Source organism: Octodon degus, unplaced genomic scaffold (genome assembly GCF_000260255.1).
Source record: "Octodon degus isolate 3935 unplaced genomic scaffold, OctDeg1.0 scaffold00016, whole genome shotgun sequence".
NCBI classification, from domain to species: domain Eukaryota; kingdom Metazoa; phylum Chordata; class Mammalia; order Rodentia; family Octodontidae; genus Octodon; species Octodon degus.
Window position 1 is genome coordinate 6,100,476 of NW_004524592.1, and position 17,434 is coordinate 6,117,909.

Genomic DNA, 17,434 nt, shown 5'->3' on the forward strand with positions numbered 1-17,434 from the left:
ATTCCCACTGTATTATTTATTATTATCTTTATTTATGTATTTGGTACAGGATGTCACTAGGCAGCTCATACATATGGTGATCCTCCTGTTTCCAGCCTCCCCAGCCCTGGGATTATAAGCATGTGCCACCACTCCCAGACTAGTTGGCTGGCTCAGCGTGCCTGAGGGTTGGACTGGCATGGCCTGTGGTCCATGGGGATTGAACCCTGGTCCCTGCACTTGCCTAAGTAGGCACTTAGTCTGTTGAACTATCTCACCTGTCCCAGAGCATATTTTTATGACATATAGTTCAGCAAAATATGCAGTGAAAATAAAAATAAAAAAAGTATATTAAAGTAGGACTCAAACTACACAGGGACATCAACAGATGCCAGAAACATTGCTGAGTAGTTTAAAATCAAATCTGTCCTGATTTGTTTTTTCTTTGTTATTGTTTTTAAGATGATGTCTTACTATATTCCCCAGATGATATTAAACTCCTAGACTCAAGTGACCTCCTGCCTTAGCTTCCCAAATAGCTGGGTCTACAGATGTGTACCACTCTATCCAGCACAAGTCTGTTTTTTAATTAACAAGCATAAAAATTGAGAAGCGGGCCCTATATGAGGATGGGATACAAAAGAAAATTAATGTTAGTTCATGTAACTTTCCAAACCATGAACCTCCAAAGAAATCAAGGGGAAATCTAAATTTGAAACCAGACATATGTTATCTATATTCATATTGCAGTCTAAAAAATAATTGAAAAGTATATCACCAGCCAATAGATCTTGGAAAAGAGAAACATAGTGCTCTGTCCTCTATGAACAACATAATAATTTTAAGTCATTCACCTCAAAATACTTTGAGAACACCTTTTTTGCTTTATAAGGGGCAAAATATACCTGAAGCAAAATTGTTATCCAGGAAAAATATCATTGATAAAAGCCTTATAGACAGCAGACACTAATTGGCCTTTCTCCACACACCAAAAAAGCAAAGAAACAGAGACTATTTTAGTGTGTACAATGTCTAACAGTCAGAAGACTACATTGCCATCGTATTTTATTTTTAAGAAATTAAAGCAAATGGGAAGATGGTATGAGTACTTCTCATTCAACATGCATTGAAGACCTCTTTCTGCTTTATCTACACTACACAGCAAGTCTTTTCTCAAGCTGCCCCCTCTTTTATAGTTAGAGGTTGCCATGGACACAGCCTTGGCCCTGAACCCCACCAAGAGACCCAGATTAGGAGACCCTGCCACATACTGTCGTCCTATGCAGCCAGTGACTCACACGTGCTCTTTCCAGTAAGTTTAGATGTGTTTTTACTACTGACTAACTCAGAGCCCTCAGTACCACAAGTGGCATCAGAGCCAGCAGGGCAGTGTCCTGCCAGGGCAGACATCCTTCTGAGGAGAGGCACTAGAGGAGCTTTACAGAGTCTGCTCCTAGGAGGCGCACAGCAGTCTCATGAAAGGAAACACAGACCAATCCGTACCCATGTGTGTGATGTGCCAGAGAACATTTCCTGTGAGATCATCCGAAGGCTGCATCCAGGGAATATTGCTCATGGGTTCTTGAAGAGGATTTTAACCTCATCATCTGTATTATTCTAAATGTCAATTGGGTCAGCTTACATTTCCTATGATAGTTCATGTGTATTAAGAGAGTCTTATTAACATATACAAAAGCAATCACTTTTGTGGATATAGTTATTCACAGGGAAATAATGTGTAAAATGTTTGCTGCTGTTACGCCAATGCTTTTTAATATTTTTAAGCATGTACTTGATTTTTCACATATTCATATCATGAATCTCAGTTTTATATCTGAACTGGTCTTATAGATATCTACCCCACTGAACTTGACATTTGCAAGCTGTTCAAGAAATATTTCTAGGACGTGCTTGTGTCAGTGGCCACCCCTATATAACAAATGAATATTAAAGAATCATTAAGAAAACTGTTGCACAGAAGAACACAAAAGCCTATTTTCTGTCTATTGAACCACATCATATTGCATTCAAATTAACACACTAGGCCTAAATAAATAACTAGACCTCCCAAATTTGTCTATTTTTCTTCATGATAATAAAATTATAATATTATTCTGGCACTATATATTTACTTATGCAATTTTGGTACTGGGGATCAAACTCAGGAGCTAGTGCTTGCAAGAGAGGTGTTCATGCTTGCTGAACTACCTAGCACTTTGTACTTTAAAGTGTGATTTCAAACACAGATTTCATGTTTCCATCACAGAACCTACACGTAGCATAATTGTACATTCACGTGGTTCATTAACAAAAAAAGGTGAAACAGTGAATTACCTGGTTGAAGCTAGGATTACATTTTATTGCTTCAAATTGGTATTTTTTTTCCCTAAGAAATCATAATTTACACACAGGGATGACTATCTATTATTAGAAATTGACTATATTAACATCAAATTACCGGAAATTATTCTAGAATTTTCCAAGAGTTATTTTTTAGTTGTTGCACAGACTCACAGTAACCTACAATCATTGGAATCCACAGTGGGGCTACACTCATATCTGTGTGGGGTTGGAGGAGTCATGAGAAGAAAAGGCCTCAGAGGAATGGGCCTTTTTACTTTTATCATTAAAATTATCTCCCATTAATATTGTTTTTCTACATGTTTCAAATATGGAGATCATTCAAAATGGACTCTTTGGCCTTGAAATGAAGACTCAACGATTTCATCTGATGGGACAAGGAATCAACTAGGGAACAAGTGCCTTCTCGGGGAAGTATAGATCATTGAACTGTGTCACATGAACAAGAAAGAAGCTACTTATTAAATTTCTAGGTGACTAATTCAATGCTTGTGCAAGATACCTATGAGAGGTCATCTTGCACTAGGTAATAGCTAGCTGGTGCTTGCTACTAAACAGAGTTTAATGCTTAAAAAGAAAATAAGGCTTTTACACAAAAACAATCACTCTAGGTCAGATCCTCAAGTTTATAGAACCAGAATGATGTCTTTTTCTTTCTTTCTTTCTGCCTTCCTTCCTTCTTTCCTTTTTTCTTGTTCTTTGTTTGTTTGTTTTTAGAGGTCAGTATAACATTAGGCAATGGAAGACACTGGCAGCTCTTTTTCCCAAGCAGAACAATATAAATCTACATACATGAATAGAGAGAGGTATTACAAAGTATCTACTGCATGTATTTTTTTGTCTTTTACCTCCTGATGGTAGATGTCTAGGATTCTCTCCAAAGACAACTCTTCAAAGTACAGTTTGTCGCACTCATCAAAGTCAGTGCTCACAGTCTCAGGGTTGCAATTCACCACCACTGTCTTCTTACCAAGCTGACGCAGGGTGCGGATGCTGGAGACAGCACACCAATCAAATTCTACACTGCTGCCTGCAGAGAGAGTGAGATTGGGAAAGGGGTAAGAGAAGCATGAAGTCACAACGCAAAGAAATGCAGAGAAAATATAGCTCGCCTGTCAGTCCAGGAAGAGGAAACAAAAGCCTTTCAATTTAATTTTTAAGACTTCAAAATGTAAATTTCAGACCAATGAGACAATGTATTAATGATAATTAAAGCAAGTTCTAACTAAATATCAGTGAAATATTGGCTTCTCTGTTGCTGCAGACTCTGCAGTAGATGGTCTCCATATTTGAAACATGTAGAAAAACAATATTAATGGGAGATAATTTTAATGATAAAAATAAAACTAATTAACAAAGAAATTCAAAGTGAACACATTGAGCTCAATTCATAAAAAGAGTTAATTTAGTGACCAGAATACTCAAGCTCTTGTTTCAATCTTTCCACTTAACCTGCTGTTTAAGAGCTAAACCATGATCCCTAAAGTGTCTTATATCTCCTGAAATGTCTTTATTGATGGGAAAGACCTATCCTTCCTATGCTATCCTTTTAAACCTGAGAGGCCACCCCATGCAGCAGGAGTGACCTTCTATGAGTAATTTGGAGTATAATAATGAAGCAAATGCCTCAAAATATCACCTCTGCTGAGAGTCCAAGAACTGAAAGCTCTAATACCTAAACCTTCTCAAAAATAAGGGATCCAAATGTACTAGCATGTTATTTCTCCCTATCATGTAAATATACACTTGGTTAACAGCGCTGATAGTCTTTTCTGTACCTTCCATTTATGCAGCATTATTGCATAAATTAGGCAATACTGAAGATAAAAAAAAGATCTAGAGAGGAGAAGGATATATGCTGATGAAGATGTTTAAACCATTATATCATAAGATAGCTGCTATGGTCTGACTGTATAAGAATTCAGACTCATGTGCTGGAAATGTTATCGTGGATGCAACATTACTGTGAAGTGGGCCTTTGAAGAGGCATTTAAGCAAAACCATTGTCAAAAGATCACTGCTATAAAGGGCCTTGGGAGAGAGTTTGACTTCTTTGTACCTTGGTGCCTTCGCCCAGTGAGGGCAAGCATTCTCTTTTGCCAGAGAACGCAGGTTTCAAGAAGTGATCTTTGAAGTAAAGACCCAACCTCAATAGATAATTGAACTTGCTAGTCCTTTTGGGCTTTCTACCTTCCAGAACCGTGAGAAATGTTTTCATTCTCTATAAATTATCGAGCTTCAAACATCGTGTTATAGTAGCAGAAATATACCAAGATAATGATTAAAGTGGTAACAATGATATTATTGGTCTACTTTAAGATTTGGTAAAACCAGTATATCTTGAGGCACCTACTTAATTGTAAAAGCTATGCTCAAAGAAACAGAGTAGGACCACTAAATTATATATTTTATCATTTCCATATTATAATGCTTTTGAATAACTAAGTATAAAATGTTCTTCATGAATATCACTATCCATTTATTGTACCATTAGCAACCATAATAGATCTGAGCATGACTAAGCATCTAATTTTAATTGACTAGGGAGGAAATGTCACTATCTCTGTGGAATATATTTTAATTAGATTGTGTAATTCTTTACCTACCAATGGAACAAACTCTGTCCATGTGATGCAAACAGAAGACCTATAGGAGGTCAGAGTTTATATCTGCAATAAAGTCCTTTAGTAAATTTAGAAATTTATGAGGAACTATGTTATAAGACATATAGCCCAAGTCCATTCCCATATCTAGCCTCAGTGAGAGACTTGATTCACTTGATAAGGACAAAATTGATTTTAAAAAAATATGGCAGGCTGAGATTACATTTGTAGTTGACATCTGGGGATCAGTTTCACTGTACCACTATACCGTTAGGCAAGTTTGGATTTTAATTCTCTGAACCTCAGCTTCCAAATTTGCAAATCATTTATTATAATGGCATTTATTTCTCATCTTTCTAATAAAATGGAATCATATGTGGAAGTATACAAATATGAAGTAAAGACCCAACCATCAATAGATAACTGAACTTGCTAGTCAGTTAGCCCACATGAGTAGAAGCCATTATTTTACCAATGTGATATGGACCACAGCCCAGCACCATCATTCCGTGTTCATCAAAGTTGATGTCATGCTCCTGGGGTGGAAAAAAGAAAAACAGAGAATGTGGAAATTGGTATGTGTTTCTCCCACCTAATTAAGCCAATTGTCTTGTATGTAAGTGTGCCTTTCATTCTTGCTTTTGTACATAAACCTGTTCATAACACTGGGAACCCACTAGTGAAAGTATTGTACAAGTTTTATTTACCTGTGCAAATTGATTTAGCCCAGTATTAGCAAATGAAATAGTCAGGAGAACACAGAATAATTTTACACTCATGTAAGCACTGTGTTTATATTTTACTTTTTTTACTTCATTAGCTTAAAGCCGTTCTTCAAAAATGAGGAGAAAATCATATCACTGTATCTGACCCACACGATGTCATTTTTACTACCAACATCACTAGATAATCAAAGATGATCAAAGATGAAAAGTATGTGTTCCCTGATATGGCTCAGCTAGTAAACTAGTGTTCTCTGTAAAAGACAGTTCACCAGTTCCTACCTGACCATTGTAGGTCACATACAGGTAATTTGTCACAGATGGGTATTCTGCAGCCAGTGTATCAATCTGCAAAAGAAAATCAGGTAATTATTTTATTCCCTCTTTCGGTTGTAATTTTTTAAACTATGAGTTTTTTTGTGTTCTGGTTTCATATTTCTTTAATACCTAGTACTGTCAAAGATAAAAACAGGAAAACTTATGTGAGAACTAAGTGCTTTCTAATTCTTGATACATTTTTTTAATGTGTTTGGTACAGGGTTTACTATGCAGCTCAGACTCATAGTGATCCTCCTGTCTCAGCCTCCCCAGAGCTAGGATGACTGGTGTGCACCACTATGCTCTCTGTCTCGGTGGCTGGCACAGCACTCCCAGGGTGGGGCCAGCGTGGCATGTGGTGCACTATTAAACCTGGTGCCTGTGCTTTGCCTAGGCAAGTGCTTAATCTGCTGAGCTATCTCGCCAGCCCTTACTTTCTAATTCTGAAAATGAAAGAAGACAGAAAATAACACAATCTACTTATCACTTAAGTGATAACTAGCCACATAGACTCCAGAGCACTGTTTGATCACTGTCTTCCTTGAACAGGACAAGATGATTTTATGGCCCACTAGTTACCAGGAAAACTAACTCCACCAGCTATCTAAAGTGTGTGCATGAAACCTAAAACCAGAGCAAAATGACCCATCCATAAAGATGTCTCTGTTTTGCAGATTACACATAGGATGTAAGTTACCAAAGGCTAAAAGAAGTGAGATCACATAAATACCATCAAGCATACTCAGACAGGCGATCAGAATCTCATGGAACACACTGAGAAAAAGTAAATCAATTCTGCTCTCAAGGGCCAAATAGCTCAGTTTAATGAGCAAGAATTTGAGGCTAACAGGGCAAGATGGTATAAGAGAGGTGAGCAGGAAGAAAGATCATAACTGCTGAGTAGAAGGGCCAGCCAAATAGCTCAGTAGATTAAAGCGCCTGCTTAAGTAGATGCAGGGGCCGGGGTTCAATCCCCCAGACTGCCATGCTGGCCTCACCACCAGGGTGCACTGAGGCAGCGATTACAACTGGATGTGCTGACACACGCCTATAATCCCAGATCCTGGGAGACTGAACACAAGCGGATCGTTACGAGTCCTATCTATGTAGTGAGACCCTGTAGTCTCTGTACTAAAATACAATAATAATGATAATTATAATAGTTGCTGAGTAGAAAATGTTTAGCATCAAGTTGAGACCTAAAGGTATCCTTGCTCCCCCACCCCAAGCACACAGAAAAATGTCAATGCTTTTAAAGGACGAAAAGCTGGTGGAACTTTAAACCAAGACATTCCTTCCATTAAAAGCCGAAAGCAAAAAAGAAGAGCATACACCTATGAACATCCATGTGTGATTGTCATGAATACTAGATGACCTTATTAAGCCCAGCCCTATCACAATGAATACTAAATGAACCATAATGATGGGACACTTAAAATAAAGTATTACCCTGTAAAATCTAAGTGCCTATGGAGATAACTATTATTTTCAAGAAGTTCGCCATCATGCTGGGGTATTTCAAGTCCTTCTATTATGACACTAATGACTTCACTTATTACAAATATATTTAGCCACAGGTCAAAAAACAAATGGGAGGTCATTTTGATCTTTATTTCCTTTGTTTAGGAAAATCAGGTATTTTTATAGCCCTGCACCCACTGTTCTTCTTTCCTTTAGGGATAAGTCATTCCTGGACTAAATAAAACTGAGAATGTCATAAGCATCAATCACACAGCCAGGCTCATTTTCTGCACACTACTCTCTTTATATTGGGACTGGTGTGGTGGGTTGGTGCCTATGTTTCCTCAAAGACATCCTAGGTAGAATGGGGGGCGCGCTCACCTGTTTAACCCAAGGGCGGACGTTTTTCTTCAATCTCAGCTCCCTCGTCTGGGCCTCAGTCAGTCCCAGGCATTTGGAGATCTGCTTGTCTGAGAAACCAATTTCCTTCGCTTTCCTCAGGGTCTCTTCAGAAATGGATTCACTGCAATATGACGACAAAGAAGGTGGGTGTTCAGAGAAAACACAATCAGAAGCACTAAACTGTGCCATTTCAAAAGGCAACAAAGACTCCTTGGTTCCTCCTGGCGAAACTCACTTAGGTCTCCTCATCTTTTAAAACTGTAAAAATAACTGACTAGCTAGATCTTGCATACACTATGATAAAGTCTTCTGCACTGCCTGGGCCGACCGCTCCTCAGAGTTCTACTTTCACATCCTATGCACCCTGTCTTATTTCCTTATTTTATTTTTGGCTTTGAGATCTATTCTTCTGGTAATTTTTCTTGTTCAGTGATATTTAAGGACTTCATTTTCTGAATCAGCTTTCAATTTCCACAATATATCATCACTTCTTGATATTCCATCATGCCCAAACATAGCTACCTTGGTTTCTACTAAGCTACTTCTCATGTTGCTCCTCTTTATAAGTACTTACTATTTTCCTTAAGGCTCTACACTTGGCCACCTGTTTTAGCCTAGCCATTTTCTGTCCTCTATACACTGAGCCACTGTCAGGGCTCAAGTAGCACAGCTGATTGATGGCTTACAAATCCATGTCTCTTCTCCAATGTTGGTCTTATGCTCTAGACAAAGCCTGAGAGTCAGCCCCACCCTCTCCCTCCTCCATACACTGCCTCCATTTCTGTCTGGTTGTCTGTCTCAACATCTGTCTAGCTGAGAGGAGAGCTTTGCGGTTTTATACTTATTCTCCATTCCAGTTAGATGTCTCCTAATTTTCTTGCATGCTCATTTCTGTATTATTTCTTAGACATCGTATTATTTCTCTTGCCTACGGTGCTGTTTGACACACCTTTGAGCAATCCCTATTTCCCAAAACTCTCAGCCAACCCTCAAAGTCAGCTGAAATGAAGCCACTGAGTTTGTTCTCCCCAGCCCAGCTCTTCCTGAAATGTCCCTGATTCTTTTCCTTAGAGCTCTGGTATAGTCAGAACCATTTTCCTCAGCATGTCACTATCATCTGACATATTTAATTTTTTTTAACATTTATTTGCTAGATGTGTTTATTTTTCTTTCTACATTTAAGTTCCACAGGGGCAAACAACACATTTGGATCACTTGCCGGATTATTCCCAAAACCTTTGACATTATCCAGCCCACAGACAGCGTTCAATAAATATTTATTAAGTGAATAAAAAAAATATGACTCTTTCTTACAGAAAAGAAATGAAGAAGCAGTTCAAATGAGCTTGTAACTAGATTTTTTTTTTTTATTTTAGGGAAGGGTCCACAAGGTGCTCAGGGTCTCACTAATAGATCAGACTCATAATGATCTGCATGTTTACAGCCTGCCAAGAGCTGGGATTACAGGCACACGACATTACTCCCAGTCTCACTTGCTGTCTCAGAGAACCCTGGAGGCGGGGCCAGCATGGCAGGCCTGGGGATCAAACGCCTAGCCCCTGTGCTGCTTGCAGGCACTTTAATCTGCTGAGTTATTTGGCCAGCCTCGATTTTTAAAATGCAGAGAAAAATAATTTGTCAAAATGTAAGGTACAGAAGAATAAAACACTCCTGTGAAACATCCCTAACACATACTTGTAGGCTATTTCAAACAATACTCAATACAATGAAATTCAATTATAACAGTTCAATAGTCAATACAATGAATCTAACATATAATAGCACATTATCAGAAGATCTAACTTATACTATATTAAGGATTCTCACGAAATCCTGTTAATAGAATGTAAATCTCTTGCTTCTTGTTCATCTTAATCTTTAATCTTTTTATGTAATTAATTTATACTCTGAGTTTGGAGAAGAAACAGTCCTTCTGGTACATATAATGATTTTTTTCTGACTGTCTAGTATCAGTACTGATTTACATTTTTGCACTGTCAAGTCTTGTTTGTTTTTTATACTGTATCTGAATTTCCTTCAAATCAGTGCATTGTTTCTCCCAAAGTGCTTAATCATTTATTCTTCTATTTTTACTGTGAATTTAATCTTACCAAATTTTTGATAATTTTTCAGAGCAGCACGCTCTTCTGTCAAATTCTTGATTACAAACTGATACTTATTGAGAGATAGGTGTTGATCCTGACCCAACATAGCACTCCAGAGATGAGTGTTACCTAGGTGACCCTAACTCCGTGACAGGGACAGGCTGAGTTGCTCTGATTTTCCCAACCTCTTCTCTCCTCTGCTCCTGTATAAACCAAGGCTTGCTGGTGTATCACCACACGTGGAGAAAATTGATGGCACTGCCAACTTGTTCTGATACAAGATTTTATTTTGTGTCCCGTTGTAATAAAATAAAAGAAGAGACAGTTTGAAGACACGATTCATTAGCTTTAGGCCAATGATTTAGATAAGGTTAAACCTCTTTGGAGTCAAATTCAAGATGAATAATCTTAAGTGAACATAAAGCCCATTTAACAGTGTGGAGAGTCAGGTATGGGCTTGCCCTCTTTATTTGCTACTGTCAGGCTCTGCTCCAGTTTGTCTGCTCAAAACAGCTTCCACCATCTTTAAGGTTTCGCTGTCGTTGTTGTTGTAAAATCAAGCTAAGGTGAATCTTATTTTACGAATGAGTCGATAACATTTTTTTTTACTTTTTCAAAGTGAAAACGTTAATTTGGACCAAATTCAAAACAGAATAATTACTAAAAGATATATAAATGCTAAAACTATAATTAAAATTGCTTCTTGAAGCTTCGATAAGGAATGCTGTGTTTGTAGAATATTATAAATCAAAGGAGACTTAGTCCAAGATAAAAATGCAATCAGCTGAATCACAGTAAAGCTCAGCGTTTTGAAACATGTATACTAAAGTATTCTATTATTTGGTATATATTTGTGTATATTAGCGTCTTATTTATTTTCTAGTCTTTTAAACATATACACATTGACTCCATACTTAAGAACTGTACCCTATAAAATCTGTACATTCTCCACCAACTTCTCTTGCTTTCAGAGCTCAAGGGCAAACTCTTCAAGGGTTAGATTTTTCACCACTGCATAATAAAATCTAAACAAACAAAGACGCACGAAAGGTTTGTGCTGTTTGCCTTTACATAATCTTCAGTTTCTCTCCACTTAATAGAACAAAATGACAGAGTTCGATTTTAAAAAGGGAGAGGGAAAAAAAAACACCTTAAAGCCAGATTTTCAGACTTTTACCCACTGCCCTAGTCTTTTAGCCAATAGCCAGCATGACTCAGCCCCTAGGAAGTCTTTCAAGTGCTATCTGGGTTACAAACAAGTCTTTCTCCTCCCTCTTCACTTCCAATGTAGATTTGTTGTTCTTTAAAATTCTACCCTGTCATCTCTGAAGCTTCCTCCACTCACACTTGGTCTTCAATAATAAATGATAAAAGGAAATGGAATAAATTCTTCTTAATGAGGAAATCTTCACCTGGCACCGCCGAGCTGGGGAAATCTATTAGCAGACTGGAGGGACGCCTGCAGCGTTGCAATCCCAAGGGACCCAAGCACTTCACAAGGCCACTCTTCCACTTGACTGCCTTTTATCTGATGCACCAACTCACAAGTAAAACTAAACAAGTTTCCCTCCAGATTGCACAAGCTCTAATGTGAAAATGAACACTCCACTTGGCCTATAATTTGGGGACAAGTTTGCAATTTTATTATCTTCTTTTAAAAAAATCCCCTAGAAGACAAAAGCTAAAAAACAAAAGCACTAAGCCTAATGTTCACTGATAATACCTGCCTCCTTATGAAAAGAGGACTAAGATGACTGCTCCCCACCTAGCAGCCCCGCACCGACTTCTCCCCTAAGTTTTACATGATTTCACCAATTCTTTTTTTAATTTCTGAGTTTTAAGACCATGACAAAAATCACAATGATGCCATCAGTGGAGAAGTTAACTTTTTTGCTCTTTTTTTTTTTCAAGGAGATAAAAGTCACTTTTTTTCTTAAAAGAAATACGAGTTTTAAAACAAAGAAAAAAATAAGACATGTCTAGGAAAGCAAAGGATAAAAATATGAACAACTGGTTAAATACCACCAATTTCTCTTCACTTTAAGGGTTTGCTTCCATATAGCAATTGCGTCCACAAAGGAATTAAAACCTCCATCTTTATCTCATATACAGAACAAACAATACCAAGGCTCTTGTGAGATATACCATTATGACATGTCTTGCAGGATCTGGGCTATCACAGTGATGCTGTAATATCACAAGTATTTGTTTTTAAGAGAAGCATACTTAAACTATACCTACAGCTTGTGAGCAACAGCAGCAAGGGGATAAAAACAAAAAGAAATATTAAGGGAAACTGACACTATAGGTATTTTTAAATAGTACCTTTCTCAGTACCAAACTGTGAAGCCAGTACTTTACCAATGAGCTATGCCCCCAGCCCCCAATGAGCTAATTATTTTTTGCACCCAGGATCACAGGCACTTAGGCCACTGAGGTATACCCTCAGCCCCCAAACAGGTAATTTTCATTTCCAGAATTCTGTGTTCATTTTTTCCCAAATTTTTAATTATACCAATAATACAGAAATATCATGATATTGCCTTATTGTAATAAAATAGGTCTACACTATTAAATATAATATTGTAATTATGTTCTACATATACAAAAAGATAATAATGAGGGACATAGGCCAGTGTAGGTAAATTGCTATTTTGAGTCTTGAGGAAAGCCCTTGTATTTGTCAGTGATTCCGGTGCTCTCTTCTAAGGCTGCCCACAATGCAGTAACGATGACACACAAATGGAAGCCACCAGACTATATTCTGGAATAGTGCTTCTGTTATTTCTGATTAACACATTTATTTATAATTCTAATTCTATTGAATGTATACTCTCTCTAAAACAAAATGCATCCAGTAAATAAAGTCTTGTTTTCCATGAATATGGATCTAGAATTTAAATCTCGCAGATAAAGGGGGACTCTTCATTTATTCAGCTTTGGCAGCAAAGTGAGGCTGAGCACTCCTTGATGTGCTACAATGCTAATGTACTAATAAATGTATTTGAAAGTCCTATATCTTAATTTTTTTAATTTAAACTTTTAAATCAAGTTCTGTCTTCACATAATAGTATTTCTCCAAATACCATATATGTTGCCCCTAGAAACAAATGGATAGCTTTCACTGCATGACTCTTTTAGCTTCTAAAACCTGGTCATTCCCTAGAATCCGACTCCAACTGTCCCAAAATGGATGAACAATTTCAAACTGGATGAGACAGTAAACACTTAAACACTTAGGTATCACCAAGCAGCTTATCAGAGGAGGCAAAAGACCAAGAGAAAGGAAAAAGAGGAAGAGTAGGAAAAATAAAAAGACTTAAAGAGTTTGGTGAAACAAAACTGAAGGATCACCTCAATTTGGCCCCATACTTGAGCTCTGTTGGCCTTTTCACTCGCCTGGGTAAAATTCCTGTGCCCGCACCTTACAGAGGTGAGGGTGACCATGCATCTACTCCTCACAGACCAAAAGGTGTCTTCTGAAAAAGGGAACGCAGCCCTCCAGCCCCCACCTTCAGGAGGCAAGGCCACCTGCCCACTGTCAGTCCTCAGGACAGAATCCCACCCTCCCAGCTGAGGTCAGATGTGGGTACTTTGGGTTCCCATAAAAGCATCGTCAGAATTAACTACAAGTGAAAAAAATCATTGAGACCAGAAACTGATGCTCCACTCCACCTCCTGTAACAGTGGGTCTCGAAGCCTACTTCGCCCAAATTTAATTTCCATTCCCCACTCAGCTATTTTTACTCACAAATGTATGAATGAAGAAAACAAGGAACATGTGTTTTATTTAAAGAAAAATGTATGCTATTTTTCTAAATATAAAAGAATGTCTATAAACTCTTTTTTAAAAATAAAGCAAATTTTCAAAATACATATCCTATTGTAGGTCTCCATTCCCTTGGAAATTTGGCTTATGACCTCTAAAAGTGACCTGTGGGTTTTACTCCCTGCCAAGCTCCCTGTGTTTCCCCAAGAGTGCTGGAAAAGGGCACACTCCTCACAACACTTCTGCTCCAAGAGGGGTCAACAATCAGGCACAAACACATGCTGCTCACAACCTGACACCTAAGAAGGAGCTGATCTCCAGCTGTCTGATTTAAAAGTCATATCTCTAAAAAGAAGCTTTTGAAAAGCATTAGCGACTAGAACTGAAGGTAGAAACCCTGAGTTAGAGTCCCTGCTTTCCCCTGACGTGGGAAAAGACACACATGTTGCTGCAACTCAGTTTTAGCATCCATAAAAATAGCACTGTGATATTTTCCACCCCAAAAAGTACAGATGTCTGCATTATAAATATGCTGGTTCTTCGTTGTTGTTTGTTTTTCCTTAACCTTCTTATCAGATTAAGGAAAATCATTCAATACAGCTGAATGAATATTTCTCCTGTAAAGTCTTAAGGAAATGCACAAGTTTAAACTTGTGAATTATTTAATCATAACTGGACATCCTGGCTTGTTCTCATTAGTGATTTTTATAATGCACTCTGAGTATTTTAATGCTAACTTGTATATACTCCCTCTTGACAATTTAAACAGTAAGTCTTTTTTCATTAAAAATGTTTATCCAGAGCCCTCCTAGTTAATGAGTAAATATGAAACCATATTTTGAAAAGTAAATTCTCAATGCTGATTTACAACGTCTTCCAATGCAGCCAGTTTACATCTTGGACTGACTATACATTTTCCACTTAATGTGAATCCTTCTAAGCAGCCAGGAATCAAATGGCATTCCCATCTACATTTCCCTCTGAGCAGTCTGAGAATTCAGATCTTTGCTTTCTACCAATAACATTTTCTTTTTTATTTATTTGACACTGTCTTCCAGAAATTTTTCAGTGCTTTCTTTATGCCAAAATACAGTAAATAAAGACTAGACAACATTTGCGTATTTCTTGTATGTTTCAGAATTAGCACTGTACTTAAGAATACTAACTCTACACTCATATAAATCAACCAAGTTCTCACTAAGATGTGTATTAAGACATTATGTTACCTGGCATTTGTCCTAGGGAAATTCTCAATCTACTTAAAGGATAACACTGGCGTATATGAAATAGTTATAGAGCAATGAAGTGAAAGTATGTGGCCGCAACTATTTCAAACAACAAGCAAGTAGGTAAGCATTATCGAGTTTAATTTCTGTTCTTAAACTGTCCTGTTCTGTAGTAAGATTTCATTTCCACTTTTATGAAACAAAACAAAATAGGAGCAGACACACCTTGTCACCTTCTGGGAATTGTACATTTACTTTTCTTTTGATAAATTTCATCCTTAGAATTCAACGTCCACTCCTACCAGTTCTGCATCAATTTTGAGAACTTACTCAATTACCTTCCTCTAAGACAGAAAAAGACTGTCATCCTATTTTATTTATTTTGTACTAAATTCTCTTCTCTTCACTCACACATCAGTGCAATACAGTGAAAGAAAAAGTGTTATCCTTGGACTCAAAGTCCTGAATTCAGGTCTCTGTTTTATCAAGAGTGGCTTGTGAAACCCTGGAGGATTTCTGCTACAAAATATTGGGTAGTGAGAGACCCTCTAGCAGCATTAAACACTGAGACGTACAGAAGGAGTAAGGGTACAAAACTGGAGCTCTAGTTGTCATCCTTCACTGAACTGCCATGGATCCCTGTTTCGGATCCTCATAGGGCAACAAGGCACTCTGGGTAGGTACGGCTATTTGTACAGATCATAAACAGACTGTATACAGGCCAATGACTAACGAACAGCCATGCATCAGTTGTTTTGAGCCTAGTGGGTGGAACGTCTGGCACCAAATAGGTAACCAATAAATATTAACAAACAAATACCATTTCATATAAGATAAATGCCATTAAGGAACTACATCTCCATTACACTGAGGTTAGAGATATCGACATAGATATAATATAGTAATCATTAACAGATACACATTACATTATGGGTGTATGTTGTTTTAAGTCAACTGGAGATTTGAGGACTATCAGAGATATAAAAACTAACGTACGGGGGCCCGCCAAGTAGCTCAGCAGGGAGTCAGGCAGCTGCACCCCCAGGGCATGCTGAGACGGCAACTGAGACTGGGGGTGGTAGTGCGTGCCTACAATCCCAGCCCTTGGGATGCTGTAAACAGGCGGATCACTATGAATCTGATCTAGTAGTGAGACCCTGAACACCCCGAAGACCCTTCCTTAATATGTATTTTATTATATTGCATGTATATTATTTTATAGTAATCATAATATGAATATTCTGAAAAGTCTTTAAATAAAATATTTATCTTATCCATACCAGAATCATAAGGACTCTTCCACATTTTCAAAAATTTACAGTAATTTGACAAAACAATGAAACCACAATTTAAATAACAAATGGAGTTTCTGAAAACATTAAATTTTCTATGAAAGATATATCTAATTTAATAAATTATTAGTTTTTAAAAAATAATGGAGTCTTATCAGATCTATGACACCACCTAAAAAAAATCCTATCTTATCAGATGGCTCAAAAAGACAAATTAAGGACTGGCCTAATAACTTAGTGGATTAAAGCACCTGCAAGCAAGGGCAGGGGACTGGGATTCAATCCCCAGGCCTACCATGCCAGCCCTGCCCCGGGGCACGCTGAGATAGCAATTGAGACTGGGCATGGTGATGTGTGCCCATAATCCCAGCTATTGGGAAGCTGTAAACAGGTGGATTACTACAAATCCAATCTAGTATTGAGACCTTGAACACCCTATACACCCTTCCCTAGAATAAAGGGGAAAAAAAAGCACAAATTAAAAATAAAATATATCTTTGTTGTTACGCCATGATTGTCCATAGTAATATTCTTCTTTTACAGAGAAAAATTAATTTGTTTAGGTAAATCCCAATCTTCAACATTCTTGGAATTTTTATTATATAAGTGACTTGCGAAATGAGCACTAAAAACAGGACAGTAACATATACTGTGTCCTCTAATATGAAATACTTGATATGAGATACATTGTGCTGTCACTTAGTTGTACATCTGACGAGATCTCACTACGTAGTTCAGACTCATAGTGACTCTCTTGTTTTTAGCCTCTCAAATGCTGGGATTACAGGCGCGCGCCACTATGCCCAGTCTCAGTCACCTTCTTAGCGTGCCCCAGGGGTGGGGCCAACACCGCATTCCTGGGATCAAACCCCGGTCCCTGCATCTGCCTAAGGGGGCGCTCTAATCAGCTGAGCTATCGGGCTGGCCCGGAATTATTTTATTTTATTTATTTATTTATTTATTTATTTATTTATTTATTTATTTTGTATTTAGGGAACGATCTACAGGGCGTTCAGGGTCTCACTACTAGATCGGACTCATATTGATCCGCCTGTTTTCAGCCTCCCAAGAGCTGGAATTACCGCTGTGCGCCACCACGCCCAGTCTCACTTTCCATCTCAGCTGCCCCTGGGGGATAAACCTCCTGACCCTGTGCCTGCTGGCAGAAGTTTTAACCCACTTTGGTCCTTATTTTT

General features: G+C 37.9%; 1 protein-coding gene across 1 annotated transcript in view; it reads right to left on the reverse strand.

Moving 5' to 3' along the window:
- The window catches only part of Cps1 (carbamoyl-phosphate synthase 1), a 105,825-nt gene that overhangs the window by 37,944 nt on the left and 50,447 nt on the right, over positions 1-17,434 (reverse strand). The window contains exons 15-18 of the mRNA XM_023710045.1: positions 7,826-7,967; positions 5,948-6,013; positions 5,416-5,479; positions 3,189-3,370 (exon numbers count right to left, since the gene is read on the reverse strand). Of these exons, the coding sequence (XP_023565813.1) occupies positions 3,189-3,370; positions 5,416-5,479; positions 5,948-6,013; positions 7,826-7,967 (454 nt within the window). The remainder of the gene's footprint in view (positions 1-3,188; positions 3,371-5,415; positions 5,480-5,947; positions 6,014-7,825; positions 7,968-17,434) is intronic.